Genomic DNA, 17,826 nt, shown 5'->3' on the forward strand with positions numbered 1-17,826 from the left:
TTAAAATTTTGAGATTTTTGAAAAAATGTTTTGGCCTGTCGCATGGATCAAATTACCACTAAGAGCCCAGTCTCATGTCATAATAACATTATATCTTTTTCTTTTACTGGTATTGTAGCTCTATTATTTAGACATTTGTTTTAGGCCAAAAAATAAAAGGTTCGTCTCAAAGCTCACGAGTGGTTTGAAAACAAATGCAAAATGCAATTTTTTCCCCGACTTGGTGGTATTTTTATGGTATTTTGAAAAAAAAAACTGATTTTCGCCGAATTTTTCCTGAAAAAACTAAAAAAAATTTTGTTTGAAATAAAAAAATGTCTGCATTTCTTTTTTATCAAATCATACGATTTTACAAATGTGTGCGCAAGCTTTGAGACAAACCTCTTATTTTTTGGCCAATATCAAGCATAAAACTGGGGTTTACATCAACATAATGCCTCGCCTTCCCCATCCATGGTGTAAGTAGATGGTCATAAAGATAATGTTGCTATTTTCCCCTTTTTCTCCATCTTCATCTTTACTTTCTCAGATATATGAAGGAAGTTACCATGAATTGGACAAAGAGTTGGAAGAAGTAGCAGCCAAGGTAGTTGGCGAGATTGAAGAGTGGATCGTCAAGCGGCTACCATCACAAAACAGCCAAGAGGCACCAGAGCCAGAGGCGGCAGCTGATGACAAGGATAGGAAAGAAGACGTAGAAGTTATTACGGCAACTGCTGAGGATAGGAAAGAAGAGGCAGAAGTTAATACTGAAGATGTACAACCTGAAGTTCCAGCTGAGTCATCTTAATTCTTGCGGAGTATAAGGGTAGCTAATTAATATAGTTATGTCAGGGTTGGCAGACAGAGTATGTTACAAAATATTCTCTTTTTATATATATATTTATAAAAGTTCTACCTCAGATAGTTTTACAGGTAGCAAGGTATCAATTAATCAATCAAAATCATTTGGGCTAAAAAAGTTATGTCTCAAAGCCCCTGTCATGTTCGTTTTTCCTAGCGCGTCCATTTCAGCTGAACCGGCATATTAATTTTTTGGTTGTTTTTTTAGTTTTTTGCTGTAAAATCATGATATTCTGAGAAATATTTTGAAGAAAATTTACTTGATTTGATACTTGAAATTTTTGTAAAATTAGTTTTAAGAAATCTTAGAAAAATTTGTTTTTCTGCCATTGGCTTTGAGACATAACAATGTTTTTTATCAATGTGTTTTTAGTCTTATAAATCACCAGTTTCATTAGAAAAACTATTCTTAGGCGCTGTGATAATAAAATCAAGATCTATTTATGTTTTTTTTTACAGAATACCTTGTAGTACAAAGAAGTTTTCAATTTTGTTTTCAAGATGGGCACACTTAGTGCAGTCTTATGTAAAGGCAGTTAGTTCGTTCCAGAGGATAGGTGCAGCACTGCTGAAAGAACAACGGCCATATGACTGGTGTTTCCAATTCTCGCGTTTCACAATACGATGCGCCTCCAGCTGTCGCTGGGTCGAGGCTAAAATATGCAGTGCATCATGGGAAAAGGTCGACATCCAAGGTCCGCGTAATACAAATACAATACAGGAACATGCATCATTGTGGGTTTAAATGTCATTATAATGATGTTACATGCGAATGCACACCAAAACAACAATTTACAATTATAGTAGATCCAATTTCTATCTATTGATCAAGAGAATCCTTCGCGGAGCTGTTTTCAACATATTTAGTATCACACTTGTGTGAAAATTCAATAGCAGCTAGAACGTCGATGTCGACTCTGGAGTCAAAAATTTGGCTGCCAAGAGTAACCGCTGGCGGCGCATCGTATTGTAAAACGCGAGAATTGGGTACAACATGAAAATGATCCAGTTATATAACACCTGCCCCACCCATGTCCTACAATGTACAACTCTGAATGTTATTTAATACTTGTCATTATGGCAAGAGCATTTAGTGGCTCAAATTTGAAAATTTGGAAAATATTTGCGTATGTAATTTTACATGCTTGGCCAAGTTTGAACTGTTTCGCTTGTTTTTATAAAATTCCCATTTCTAAGCTTCCATACAATGAGCTATGTATACACAAAACTGAATATATTCATGTGAAAAGTGCAAAATGTGGCTCAAAGTTTGTCACTTTTACAGTAGTATTGCAAGTTGCAACATGGCTGCAAGTCTGCTGTATTCGTTAATGTGTTCTTTGTTCATTGATTTGTTAAATTATTCTAATTTTGTATTCACCAGTTTCTATCTTGAGTTAACAGCACAACCTATATTTTTGCTCTTCAAATACGGTAGTTGCACATGCATAAACTGTTCCGTCTAATGGAATGCGCACACATAGAAGTCATGATCAAAAGTATTATTTACGGCTTGGAGGTCTTATTTACAGCTCATCTGGGTCACTGAAAAGACTATTTACGGATGGATGCACAGATTCTAGAACTATTTTTGGTCATGTGATCCGCTTTTAACCAATCAATGAATAAGAATATATAATGAAGTATACAATGTATACTATGTAGCATATATTATAGCTCTTGCTTCAAGTTTTTAATCATGTAAAGTAGTGTGTAGTAGTAATAGTTGTCTTTCACATCATATTTGTCTGCAATTCAAAGTATTTTAGATTACGTTACTAAAAGAAAATTATTTTGTAAGGGGAAAACTTGCATATAATCTTATAGGGATCTATATGTATATGTGCACTTCAATAGGTGCTATATTTTTTTATCTAAAAATGTTGGTTAGTGTGGCCTTTTCACTGAAAAATGTTTGCTCTCTGTTATCTTGATTAATGCATCCATGTTCTTGGTTAGTGCGACAGGCAAATTTACATTTTTGAATAAACAAAAAAATCAAAATAAACAAATAAATCAAAATACAAAATGCCTTTTAAGAGGTGAAACTTAATTAAGGTTAGATTTGAGGCAATTTTGTTGTTATTGAGTGAGTCTTCCTCTATGTCTGTTTATAGTTAATTTAAAAATGAAAAGGGGAACAATCATGATACACAGAGATTTTAACAGTACTTCCAGCAAACATTTTAACTTGCTTTCTATTTTGTCCTACATCCAGGGGACTTATTTAGAAAGTGAGGTGGAGTGGATAAATGGCTGGCAAAAGTAACTTCTGCCACCCCTGGGATTATGATTAGGGTTAGGATTGCAAGATTAGGGTTAGACTTATGATTAGGGGATGGGTGGCAAACACTATTCGCCAACGAAGCTATGTAATGTTACTATGTCAATGGGATTACACACTTGAGTATTGAAATACGATCGAAACAATCACCACACAAAGTATATGGCACTCGAAGGCAAACCATAATAGCGTGATCCGGTAACCAAGAGAATTATGTAACTACTTCAATGCTGAAGTCCAGAATTGTGCCAAATTGCTTTTTAAATGGGGGTAGGTTTAAATTTGAGACCATTCTGGTTCTTTTCCTGAGAGTCAACCCCTACAGCAGTAAAACTGAAATTAATAAAAATATCTTTAAAAGGGATGAACAGTGACAAACCATGTTTTTGATTATGGGTTTGCATGTGGGGGTATGCCATGTATTATAATGCTATAGATGAGTTGACATCAATATTTTAACAACAATGGCAAGGGACTGGCCTATCGATATGCTTGAGCAAACTGCATACAACCACTGTTCATTAGACTTATTGTGATGTGGTGGGAGTTTTAAAAGCACAGGTAATGAACAATACAACAGGGTTGGCGCGATTTAAATCACGATTTAAATCACGATTTAAATCAAATGATTTTTTATTTAAATCACTGATTTAAATCAACTTTTTCAGTTTTTACCGTTTTTGATCAATTTAAGTTAATTTCTATCTTGAATTGTCTGTTTTACTTCATTTGTAATGTTTCTACACCTTTTGGATACAATTAAATACCTCTATGATGTCATTTTATCTATTGCTAAAAAATCATTTTCGAGGTGCAGAATTCAACAGGTTTTTTCCCATGATTTTACCAAATTTTTTCTTTGAAATTTTCACATCTGAAAACATGTTTTGATTTTTTGTAAATACCTGATAGGATTGTGCATATGTCTAGCATTCCACTGGTCTCTTTAGACTTTATCATGGGGTATAGCAGTTCTTGGGATCAAAAAAATATAAAAAATCGATTTAAATCAAAAAAATCCGATTTAAATCAAAATAAATCAATTTTTTTGATTTTCTTTAAAAAATCAAAAAAATCGCCAACCCTGCAATACAAGATACTGTCGGACAAGGAGCAATGGGCCTTGCAGACAAACTGATGTCAATTAGAAAGGTACAGATAGGCTGTTGATTTGTGGGTAGGAGCACACATGAACAAGTTGTAAATCTTGTGTATGGTGGTTTTGAAAATAGTAAGGCTTGCTATTTGATGTTATATCTAGCTAAAGAGGCCATGTTTTAGCACATTATTTTTCGTAAGGGTTTGTTGCTGTCTGTCCATTTCCTTTCTGTTTGAAATGTCTTGGATGATATTCGTTATTTTAAGCATGTACATTGTAAATATGGTGATACTGTGTCTTGTCAAGATATTTTAGAGGAAGAAATGTATGAATATAAGGTTTTGTTGTGTGTATATTGGGGTATGCATTGTAACATATTAGAAGAGATCATATTTTACTTTTGGTGTAGAAAATATAGTATTGCTATTTAAAAGCGGGTTTAAAGACTTGGTATAGTACCAATTACACAGTGTATTTGTAGACTTGCATTCATTTATTTGTATTAGGCCTGGCATTCTCGGGTAATTTTGTACCCGGTACCCAGGCGCATTTTTCGGGCGGGTAACCGGGTACCCGAAATTGCAAAAAAATAAAATAAAAACGAAAAAACTTTAAAAAAAATTTTTTTTTTTTTTTTAATATTTTTTTTTGAATTTCGGGTACTCGGGCAGGGTATTTCCTGCCCGGGTAATGTAATCTCGGGCGGGTACCCGTTTACCCGCCCGAAAATGCCAGCCTTAATTTGTATATAAAGCACCCCTGTGGCCTTCAGAGATAACCAAATAATAATAGAACAATGCACAAGTGAAACAAACCTTGCATGTTGGGGACTTTCCTTATGACCCAGACTTTCAATGCCCAATATGTAGAAAATATTTATAGCATGTGTGGATGAAGGTGGCAATAAGTATGTGCTTATATAACCAGTACAGGAGAATTATGCGTGTATTTCTAAACTTTTTACCAGGCTCCATGTTGAGTGGTTTTTGAGCACATTTTTACTCTATAATAATATATACATCCATATCAAATGTGCACTTGTCAGCTGTTACATGTCTCTTTTAACGTAATAGCAAGGAATAAATACCAGACTCATCTCAAGTGGAGGTCGCTTCAAAAGCGTTTACAAGTCACATGGTTTAGGTATGTTCTCTGTAATGTATACCCAGGGTATCAGGGTATCTTTGTGCAGATTATTATTATGTTAATTAATCTAATACTGGAATTAAAAGTTGCATCTTGTTTTGCTACATGACACTATATCAATCGGATGCCTGACTGATGAAGTCTGGTGGTTTCAGGCGCAACATAGCAAAGCAAGTTGCAAATTTTAGTTTCAGTATTAATTCATAAAATGTATGCACAGGGTGCACATCGTATGGTGCACATCGTATGGTGCACATCATATAGCATCATAACTAAGTAAAGTGATTAAATGTGAAAGAGCCGGGCAAGAAAAATAGCAAGTGGATTTCTACATGGACTTGTCAAATACAGTGGCATACACAAAGTGGGGGGGGGGGTTGCGCCCTCCCACACTTTTGTTGTTCGGTCGGAGAAAAATCACAGGGTTACCAATTACAGCATGTGTAACAAGCCAATAAATTTTTGAGCAGTCAGGGGAATCAAGACATGTGCCCCCACGCCTAAACCTGCAGATGCCACTGGCTCAATGAGCATACATTGTAGAAGTTTTCAAATTCTGTGAGAGCTGAATTAACAAACACTCAAGTTGCCATGAGTTTCTTCATAGTTGAATGTATACTACGCCAATAAAGTATCCTTACAGTTGGAAAAATTATCACAATTTTAAAACTGAACAATATTGGGGTAAATTTGTTTTTTTAATAGATGCACTATCTAATCCTGCACATTATGACACCACATCGAATCCAATGTGACCTCAAGAAGTAAAGTTACAAGCATTTGAATAGACGAAAATTTTAAAAGTGACAAACTGGCCTATACAAAGATTCCAACAAGCGAAACAAAGAGACAACACAGTTTCTTCAATGAAGCGTTATTTAAAGCAGTTTTTATTTCAGTTTTACTTCTCTGTACTTTTCAAAGCTTTCATTTTATTTGTCAGTTCTTTTGTTTCAATTTTCTTTTGTTCCTTTTGTTTTAAATTAAAGCCAAACGCATAAATTAGCCATTTACCACTCTCAAACCAGATGTCTAGTCTGTGGAGTTTTGAATAGGCTAGTTTGTCACTTTTAAAACTGGACCTTCGTCTAATCAAATGCTTGTAACTTTGCTTCTTGAAGTCACATTGGATTCAATGTGGTGTCATAATGTGCAGGATTAGCTAGTGCATCTATTAAAAAAACAAATTTACCCCAATATTGTTCAGTTTTGAAATTGTGATTATTTTTCCAAGTGTAAGGATACTTTATTGGCGTAGTATAGTATGAGATAATGTACTTTGATCTTTCACCCTGATGTGGTAGTGGCGTCAGTGCATATTTCATTTGGCACAGGTTACACGTTGACATCACTACCACACCAGGGTGAAAAATGTTATAGAGTGTTTAGAGTATGATATTAATAAATGGTTCATAAGTATCCCCCTATGACTTTTGAAATAATCAAAACGTTATTGACAAAATTAACAATGAATCTAAACTTCCAAATATTCTGACAAAAGTGCAATTTTCATAATTGCATCTTTTCTCACACAATAAATTGAACAAGGTGTAAATCATAATAGACTACCAACAACTTTTTAAATTTTGTCAATAACGTTTTGGTTTCTTTTCAAAGCCTTAGAGGAACTTATATTTTTTGAACCCTTAATATTCAGCGCTGTCAATATGATAAGGGCCTGATATGAAATTAAAATTCAAGTACTAATGGGAGTACACTTCAAGATTCATATTGCGCACACCTTGGTACACTGTCACCAGGGTACCTCACTGGTACACATACGGTCCATGCACAGTACCAAACCTTCTACTGCACAGGACCCACCAGCAGTGGTACTGCACTGGTACTACATGGTATTCCCCTGGTACTGCACAGAACTAACCAATAATTGTAAGGTAGCCAAGTACCTTAGCGACGGTGTATCTGTGCAACAGTGCAAGTGGCTGCAATAAGCAGTGGCGGCGCCACAGGGGGGGGGCATGGGGGAAATGTCCCCCTCAGTCAGAACTCTTGCCTCCCCCTTTTGCCCCCCAGAAAAAACCCAAAATTACGAAAATTTCCACTTTTACGGTAATTTTGCGCAAACTTTGTTGATTTTGCCCCCCCTGAAATTCACTTTGCCCCCCTAATGCCCCCGAAAAAAAAATTTTCTGGCGCCGCCACTGGCAATAAGAATCTGGTAGTGTAAAAGTGTTGATGACACTTGCCCTATATTGGGATCTCAGTATATACATAGTACCAAAGTCATTCAAGGAATGCAGCAATGAACATAATAATGCAACATAGAGATAACAGAGAATAACAACTTGACCAAAGACTAATATTAGCAAGCTGTAGGCCTATGTACTATGCTCAAGCTCCACATACTTATTTATTGTACAAAACATTTTGCCTAATTGCTCAGCAAATAATTATTGTTAAATTGCAGGGTTGAATACTTGTGTATGTTGACCCAAGGTTTATAATTCAACTGCATTGAATTAAGGGCTGAGGTATGGACAGTAATTTTTGTGGGACAAGTAAGACACACCTTAAAAAAACTTGCCACCTTGCCACTCTATGAATGAAAAGGTGTTCTTTACAAGGTACATGTAACTGACCTGGGTCAATTTATAACGGGTATTTCCAAACCAGTCTTTCTTTGCGTAGTTTAGAATATTGTATTGTTATGAAATAATTAATAAGGAAGATGGTGCTTCTTAAGTGTATGTTGGCATAGACAACAATAAAATATGGTACATTTTATCATATGTTTCAGTGTACTGATGTTTGAAGTAATTTATTTGAGTTGATTGTTAAATTTCCTAATATAAAAACTTATAAGAATGCAAGGCCAGGGAAAAAATCGACCACTGTAGTGTGATCAGAGACACTTGTAATCGGATCACCAACTCCCTGGATTAATTTCCCATAAGTTATACAAAATGCTACAGCTAAGGCTAATTTTGGAATGGTAAACAAGGACATAAAACCATATGTGACCCATCACATCAAAACTGACCACTTTGCGGCTGGCTTCATTAGGAGATAACAATGAAAGAAGATAAGAAAATTTGAAGAAAATAAAAACAAATTTGAGCTTGTTTTGCCTCATAAAACATTTTTATTGTAAAGGTTTATTCAGATTTCCTTTTACAAATTAAGTGTACTGCTAGCCGTCCAGTGCGTATTATTTGCACAAGGTCCAATGCACACGCTTGGCGTCGCGCACGTATACGCGATGGTTAAGCTGTCAAAGGAAATCTGAATAAAACTTTATCAGATTTCAATGAGTAAGGTGTAATTTTAAAGGTAAAAAACAGTTTATCCTAGAGTTTAAATTTTCATTTCTGCCACAAAGTGGTTGGTTTTGATGCGATGGGTCACATTTATGTCACTACTAAACTTATTTGGAATATGACCCACAGTGTATAGTACTGCCTTAAGTCAAGCAAAAGCATTGGAATGCAACCAAACCTCATGAACCCACACACAACTTCATAAAGGAATTTGATCCACTCTCGAATTCAATCAACGTTGATGTTTTTTTCCAAATCTATAAGGTGATGTGCAGTAATATATGAGCCCTGGGGGAGGGTAAAATTGAGGGAGAATTTATTGGCAAGCCTAAGGGGGGATGCAAGCAATTTTTGGCAGATCACAAGGGTGGCGGGTTACCCTTAAAATTAAACACTCCGGGGGGTCTCAACATTGGTTTGGATGGGGATGTGCGGCTGGACTCTGAAAAACTACCCGACTCTAAACCAAATTTGACAGACCTTAAATTATACATATTTTTGGAAAATTTTGCTAAAAAGCAACAAGTCGTCGGTACTATTTCAAGAAATTGTTTAAAACACATTTCTTAACCAAATTTCATGAAATTGAGGGCCATCAATAAACCAAAATGGCTGAAAATGCACCCTGAATCTGCTGCACATCCATGTACCCACATTTCAATTACCCCCCGCCCCTAAAAAAAAACAATACAGAAACAGTATGGCAAACATTCAAATATGCAGAATTTCATGCTTGCTACACTCGCATTATAATATCTATACTCCCCATTCCAGACAAATACAGAACTAATTTTTTGGGATTAAAAAAATATTATCCTGTTTTGCTTAATGAAACATAGCTAAATCCTAATCCTTTAGTTAGTCCTAACTAGCAATAAAAGTCAAATTTTAATATTTGGCCAATTTTTGGAAATACGGGCCAAAAACATGCATTTTTAGGGTGTTTTTAGTATGCTGTGACAATCAAGCCCAAAGACTTGTACTAAGATTAATTTCAGTTTATGCATTCTAAGTGTAATTTTTGGAAAAGACATGCTTCATTCTTATAACCAACCATTTAAAGTAACACAAAAAAGTGAAAATTGGAGCAAAATTTTGGCATATACTCAGGATTTTGAATGCTTACGACTTGTTCCAAGTCTATGATTTTTGTGATTCGATTGTCAGAAAACATGCCGAAAATGCATGCTTTTGGCTCTTTTTTCAAGAAATCAGTAAAATAGTGAACTTTTTCTGTTATCTTCAGTTAGGACTAAATGAATGATTAGGATTGAGCTATGTTTCATTTGGCAGAACTTGACTATATATTTTTAATCCCAGTGCTGTATTTTTCTGGAACGGGGAGTAGGCCACCACCGCCCTAGTTACATGATACTCACCAATCACGGGCTGTGCTGGAGTTTGATTGACAGAATCATCAGATGCAAACTAATGTTTTTAATCCAGACTTATTATAGGTCTAAAAAAATAATTTTTAATCCCACTTACTGTCAAACAGAAGCTAGTTGCCAAATGTTAGTAGAATTGAATACCTGAGTGGAAGAAGGGCCCAACTCCAATTTTTTACGAAAATGAGTTAGACCCAGCATTTTATTGCCCGCAGATTGTGCTTCCTTGTGTGTGAAAGATGAGCCAAAATCCACCCTCCAAATAGTCTTCCAAGCACGCTTAATCATGGTTTCATGGAAGAAAGGCCCAACTCCATGGAGTTGGGCCCTTCTTCCACAAATATTTGATTAAAGAGGAATTTTGTTCATCCATGATATCTGCTTTTCACTACAATGCTAACATATTACATGCTTCTACTTGTGCAATGAATGCATAATTATCGAATTTATGTACTATTTATAATACATCTGCTTACTAAACTGGCACTTGCAGTATATTAGTGGAAGAAGGGCCCAACTCCAGCTCAGTATTAAGAACTGTACCGCTGCCATGGAAACATTGTATATAATTTTAAAAGTGTGTAATATTGTATGTTTATGTATTAAAGGTCCCCTGAAGATGAAAACATTCTGCCTATAAAACCTTTCCAAATATTAAGTTTTTTCTTAATATCTCAAAAACAGTTTTAATGGAGTTGGGCCCTTCTTCCACTCAGGTATTCAATTATAAAATTGTGCTCCTCATAGGAGGGAGTAACAACAATGGCTGTTGTATGTACCTTACGTCTACCCATTGTTTATGACGTTGTCCTGACATCGACCTCTCACCCTCCTGGTGTTATTCACACAGTAAGACAAAAGCAATTACAATAAAATTGTGCAATTTTTATTTCATAAAATACAACTTTACACATATTGTATTCAATGCAATTAATATACTTTTACAGTAATAAATTAGTTGGAAAAATAGCATTCACCTTGATAAATTATTATTGGTTTTTTTATTGTTTTTAGAATTATTACAAGTAATTTGCTGAACCATTGCTGACTGAAAAGTATTTTAACACATTTTTATCACTTTACAAAACAAAATAAACTAGTTTGAAAAATAGCATTCACCGTGATGACTAATATTAGTTTGTTATTGTTTTTAGAATTATTACAAGAATGCTTTGCTGAACCATTGCTGATTGAAAAATATTTAGCAATTAGCACGCTTTATCACATTTACAAAACTATCAAAATGTTATCATAGGATAGCAAATACAGATTTAGTAATTATAGTATATAGAGTACCAAGTGATGACGTCACAGAAAACTTTTTTTGCATTTCAGCGTTTTTAATACGGTGTATCGGTGGAGCTTGATGAAAAACATCCACAGTCAAATTTGGTGGGAATCAGTAAATTGGCCTGGTTCCAAACAGTTATGAACCAGGCCAATTTACACTGATTTCAATGGGGCTAATTAGGTATTCATGCGGCCAGATCTCGGGGCCCCCATGATCCGATTCCCACCAAATTTGGACTGTGGATGTTTTTCATCATGTTCTACTGAAATATGGTCATGAAAATGCTGAAATGCAAAAAAGATAATTTTATGACGTCACACTTCGGTACTCTATAAAACCCTTTGAATATGAGAAAGGTAGTACTTGACCATGAAGGAAAATAGTAGCCAAATGTTTTTGCCATATGCTGACATGTACGTTTCATGTACTGCAAGAGCTGAAAGTGTAATATTTGATTATTTTAGAGCCTTTAAAATAGGGCCCATATCTTACTTTTCCAAATGCTGATGTGGATTTTGGAGGGAAAAAACTGCTACAATCTTTCAACAAGTGAGTTACTAGTCAGAGTCACCCAATGAGATTATACCCAAAGAGTACCGACTCAAAATGGCTGTGTGTGAACGGAACGCTATGGTAAATCCACCATAATGCATGAACTTAAAGAGCAAAATAGGGCATCTCTGGCATTTATTTTCAGCACAGCTTGAATTGAACGATGATTTGCTACCACGCAGATCAGGTAGCGCACATTATTGCTACAATGCATTGGACGCAGAACGTGTAAACAGAGCACATAGCATCAATCGAGGTTTACTGGGCACATGGCGAAATATTCTGAAGGTCCACTATTTTGTCCTCCATAAGTGACCCACAAACATGGTGGAATCAGTACTCTTTGGTTCAAACCTCTTTGGGGTCACCTTAAAGGGGCATTTCGTGATCCACAGCCTCATCCCCCCACTTTTCCCAAAAAAAGTTGAGATTTTTACACCACTGGATACCTCTGGCTACATATTGTTTATGTACCAAATATTTCTTGCAGATTAATTCGTTTAGCAAAAATATCACCAAATTTGAATTTCGTTCTGGTGCACCAGAACGAAATTACAACACATTGTCTTTGGAGCAGTATAATACACATAATCATGCATAACTCGCAAACGCAAAATCGGAATCAACTGAAATTTTGAAAATAAGCTTTTTTTCGTGGATATCTACTGAAAAATGTCAAAAAAAAGAGGATGCTAGGATCACGAAATCCTCCTTTAAATTGTTTATTCTATAAGTTACTTGAAAGACGACCTCATTCACAACAGCTAACAGTCCACTTACATTTCATATACTAATTAAGCAATATTATATATAAATCTCTAATCTTATATAACTTTCATATTATTCTCAATGTATTTTACAATTCTTCTGTGATATATTATAGAATTATCTACACAAATATTTACAATATTTTCATTGTTTGTAAATATCGCTATTATACTTTGAACCAAACTCACTGCAAAATAAAATGGATCTTAATGCATAGGAGTTTAAATAAAACATTGCAGAAACCTACCTTATACTGTAAGGTAGCTGAACCAGAAAAAAATATATGTATAGTTAGATGTCATTGTTTTTGAAAAACCAAACAAGAAATGTTTTTCTCAGAGCTGTATAATAGTTCTGCATGTCACTATTTGTGACATGCATATATTCTTTTAATAAGTAAAAAAAAAACAAAAAAAAAAGGATAAAAAACAGCATGGCTATTTACTGACTGTTGGTTGTGACATAATAATTTATAAATAAATATTTCCATTTTGCTTGACAAAACCAAGTGAATTTTTCCTCACTACAATATTTCGTCCTTCACATTGGAGTACTTCATCAGGTATGTCTGTATGATCATCTGGCACTTTACCGGGAAACTGGTTTCCGGTACTTTTTAGTGAAGGACGAAATATTGTAGTGAGTAAAAATGCACTTGGTTTTGTCAAGCAAAAGGGAAATATTTCTTTTAATCAACAAACCTAATGAATCTATTCAACAAATAATTCATGTTTGCCAGTTAAACTGATCATTAAGGGGGTACTACACCCCTGCCCAATTTTGTGCCTACTTTTGCATTTTTCTCAAAAAATATAGTGCATTGGTGACAAGTAAGATATGTATAGTATAGGGGCAAGGACTACAACTACTGCACTGGAAATTTTATTTCAGCACAGACAACAGTTGTGGAGTTACTGTCAAAAATGAGGGAAAACCAACATTTGATCAATAAATCAATAATTGTGAGGGCGAGTTAGCGCAGCGGTAATTCCCTCGCTTTGCACCACTGAGTTCCCGGTTCAAACCCCGGCGCGGCCCAAGGACTCATGTGCACTTGGTTTATCCCGATTCCATGCTCGCTCTCGCAGGTTTTCTCCGGGATCTCCGGTTATCTCCTGTATCGCAAAAATCGGTGAATAGTTGTTTGGTTATCAAAAACTTCCTTCACCCAATGGAATTTGGGGAGCTGCACAGATAATTGGTGGATGTTACAATCTAAATGCGGATAGGTGTGCGCCGTTCGGCAGCAACCTAGTTGATGCGATCTGATTGTGATGATTCACCATTGCAGCGAAATTACAGCGCTTTGAGTCCTCTAACATCTGGAGAAAGGCGCTTTATTAATCCAAAATTTATTTATTTCAGTGCAGTAATTGTAGTCCTTGCCCCTATAATATACATATCTTACTTGTCACCAATGCGCTATAACTTTTGAGAAAAATGCAAAAATAGGCACAAAATTGGCCAGGGGTGTAGTACCCCCCTTAAACGTCATGCACACCATTGTTTTATCTATATAAATCAAAGGAAGTCGCTAAATCTTGTCCAGAAGCAGTCTCCGAGATGCTTTCACTTTCAGCTCTGATTTATTCGTACATTGATCGGGTACATATTGCCATTAAACCATCTGACGTTCATTTTGCAAAACTATTCAGTCACTATGGAAATAACAAAAAAAATGTTCGGTTGCTAGGCCGTTGAGGTCAATAACCTTATGGGTCAGGTCATGACAGCAAACGCGTCAAAATGCAAGCGGTGTCCAACACGCGATGTAAGTGGCGAAGTCGCGCACCTGCGCGCGTACACGGCACATGGTTTCCGCGCGCATTTGCGGCGCATGGTATGGACGCATTTAATGTTGGCTTACGCGTGAGGGCTCACGTATGTTTGTCTGGGTGTCTGGGTGTGTACGTGACTGACTGCTTCTCTGAGACAGTGGCGGATCCAGGAATTTGGAAGGGGGGCACACTCGGAAGTTTTTTACCGCCACCTTTTTGAATACCACTCCCGTTTACTAACCGCTCCCGTTTACTCAACTAGCGGGGACCCGCGCAAAGCGCGGGTCTCCCGCTAGTATGTATATATTTCTGATATAATTTACCCTCAAATTGTGTGAATTTTGGGAATTTCCATGAATTAGAATGCTGTAATGGGCTATTCCAGTTAAAATTCACACTACCCTTGTTAAAGATTTTGGAAATTTATTCCACAAAGGGAGTATGTGTTTCAAATGTAATTGGCCAGAGTTAATCATTTTGAAACCCATACTCCCCCTGTGGTCGGCATTATATACCGGTATACTAGTATCTTTCACAACTGGTGTATTTCAAAATTCAAAACACATACTCCCTCTGTGGAAGACTAGCTAAATCTTTCACAGGGGTTGTGTGAATTTTAAATGGAAAAGCCCAACTGGTACAAAAGACAACTCTAAGCTCTAACACAAAATAGCAAAACCATTATGTTTCACTACCTGGAGAGAATTGATCAAAAATTAAATTCCCTTCTGAGGTTCGAATCTGTCAATGAGTTGACCAGATCACAAGGATGTCATTAGCTAAAGGCAGTTTATAACACAAATGGGTCAATGAGTTGCATAAAAATGACCTTGTGTGGTATTTGGTTCTCAGGAAATGAGGCAATTTGTGGTTAAATGTTGATCCCTCACTACAAGAGTTATTACCATTGATTTGATTGAAAAAGGAGGCGAGACATGATCAAATCTCTCCAGGTAACAAAACGTAATGACCAAAAAAGTACAATAATGCAAATCAGTAAGCAACATGTAAAATCATGTATAAAAATGAAAAAAAAGGTCAGAAAGGCTATGCAAGATTGTAAACTTTTGTTTCATAAAGAAAGAATTAATAACTCATCAAAAACTCATTTTTACCAAGTTACACACTCAAAATACATTTGAATTGATGAAGTTAGTCAATTTGAAATATAAGCAATACCACACTTATTTTCAAAATGTTCAGAATTGCTAGATCCTATTACATCATAGATAACATATCAGTAGTACACTAAGCCAAAAAAGAAACTTATAATTTTTCACAAGGTCATATCTTAAAATCCTCTCCATAAAAATTAACAAAAATTGCACACAGGATTATTTCAATACTCTACTCTAAACACTGGTCAGTAACCAAACAGTTGTCCAACTGACACAACAGCAAAATGCACTGACATGCAACACCTTCCTGGACCACATTCACAGCGCAACAGATTTCTTTGGCTGGGTTCCAATTATTCGCCTGTACATGAACAAAAATTACACACAGGATTACTTCAATACTCAACTCTAAACACATGTCAGTAACCAAGCAGTTGTCCAACTGACACAACAGTAAAATTCACTGACACGGAACAGCTTCCGGGATCGCATTCACAGGCGAATAATTGGAACCCAGTCAAAGAAATCTGTTGCGCTGTTAATGTGGTCCAGGAAGGTGTTGCATGTCAGTGCATTTTGCTGTTGTGTCAGTTGGACAACTGCATAGTTAGTGACATGTGTTTAGAGTAGAGTATTGAGGCAATCATGTGTGTAATTTTGGTTAATTTTGATAGACAGGATTTTAAGATATGACCTTGTGAAAAATTATAAGTTTCTTTTTTGGCTTAGTGTATATTGGGTTGTTCCACTTGTAATACATACACCCCCAATGGAAGACACAGTCTTAGTCTTATTATCTTCCACACAGTGTGAATTTTAAAATGGGGTTACCTGAACAGGTGACTCTATTTGAAATATATGCCCCCTGTGGTTGGCCTTCCAGGGGGAGTATGGATTTCAACTGGAATAGCATAATCACAGAGTACTACAAAGTACGTACCACCAGTCAAAGTCCCCGTGTATTGTATATGGTGAGTTCTCGCATATTCATGAGGGCCGATTGTTCGAGCGTGCCGTGTCAAACAATCACGCCAGCGCTGTGTGGCTTCGCGTATACGCGATAGAGCGTTGCGTGCTTTCGCGATAGACCATGAAAATACGCGGTAATTGCGTATCAGTCTCGCCTGTCGCATTTCATGGAACAATCGGCCCTCATTATCGGATGATGCGGAGACTTTGACTGGTGGTACGCTCTCTGTAGTACTCTGTGAGCATAATTTATAGCAGCCATTTGTACTTTGCGCATAGAACTTTACATGGCAAGTTTTCCATTTTGAATAGAATGCACTTTTTGCACATATTCTCTATCAACATAGTTCATGAATACTACTATAACAATCAGAGAAGAGATTTTCTTTCCTAAGCAAATCCAATGGGCTTATAATATTACAAACTCACTCTAGCTTTAGAAATATACAATCTTACTACCGTACTAGATGTCACAGTGCCTACAAAACTTGTCAATTGATATAATTATGTAATACCTGTACATAGTGCAATCTACTGAATGACTTGTTCTGCTGGGCAATGGCTAAAAGCTCAGAGAAATCTTGCCTAATTATGATGAAATAGTGAGCAGCGTCAAGTGTACCACAAAGTGGACCACATTGCCGATGATACCCAAGTTTGTATAAAGGACTCACTGTTTTATGTTCAAGCAATAATTTTAACCATAGAAGATAAAATAGGGCCAGTATTCGCTGTCATAGTGCACGTTTGAATATGACCGTTGCTAGGTCAACTGGATCACGCTTTCCTTGTTACGAACCACTGATCGAAATGATCACAACACAAAGCCTATGGCATATCAAAATTTGGAACAGGTGCTTGAGCCCAGGCTTGGAGCAGTAACCAATGGTTACTAACGTGCACTATGGCAGTGAATTCACCCCTTGCTCAGTTTTTCCATGTTGGGTTGAACCTCGAACTGGCAACAGACATGGAACTTTTTACCTAATGCAGTATGTCTTGAAGTGCATATAATAGCCCTACTAAATTGTACACAAGTCTAAATATAATAGATACATCATATCAAAGCAATTCACTCATCAGTCAACTCTGTTTAGTGATGTATTGCAGCATCTTTTATGATAAATAAAGCCAGTATCTTGTGTCACTTTCCCATGTAACACCATCATTCCGTATTTGTGGAGAGCATGGCGCAATGGCTAGGGTACTTGCCTTTAGTGTATGAGGTCCCGGGTTCAATTCCCGGCTGTGGCGATTTGCTGGGATATTGACTTGGAAAAAAAAAAAGTCTGAATTTAATTGGCAACATCTG

The 17,826-nt window shown here is 36.3% G+C and overlaps 1 protein-coding gene across 3 annotated transcripts in view; it reads left to right on the forward strand.

The window, feature by feature from the left end:
* The window catches only part of LOC140147819 (monoglyceride lipase-like), a 29,392-nt gene extending 24,635 nt beyond the window's left edge, over window positions 1-4,757 (forward strand). For all 3 annotated transcript variants that reach the window (XM_072169569.1, XM_072169572.1, XM_072169571.1), the window contains one exon: window positions 530-4,757. In XM_072169569.1, coding sequence (XP_072025670.1) covers window positions 530-790 — 261 coding nt within the window. In that variant the 3' untranslated portion in view covers window positions 791-4,757. The remainder of the gene's footprint in view (window positions 1-529) is intronic.
* The last annotated feature ends 13,069 nt before the right edge of the window (window positions 4,758-17,826 follow it).

This window comes from Amphiura filiformis, chromosome 3 (genome assembly GCF_039555335.1).
Source record: "Amphiura filiformis chromosome 3, Afil_fr2py, whole genome shotgun sequence".
NCBI lineage: Eukaryota > Metazoa > Echinodermata > Ophiuroidea > Amphilepidida > Amphiuridae > Amphiura > Amphiura filiformis.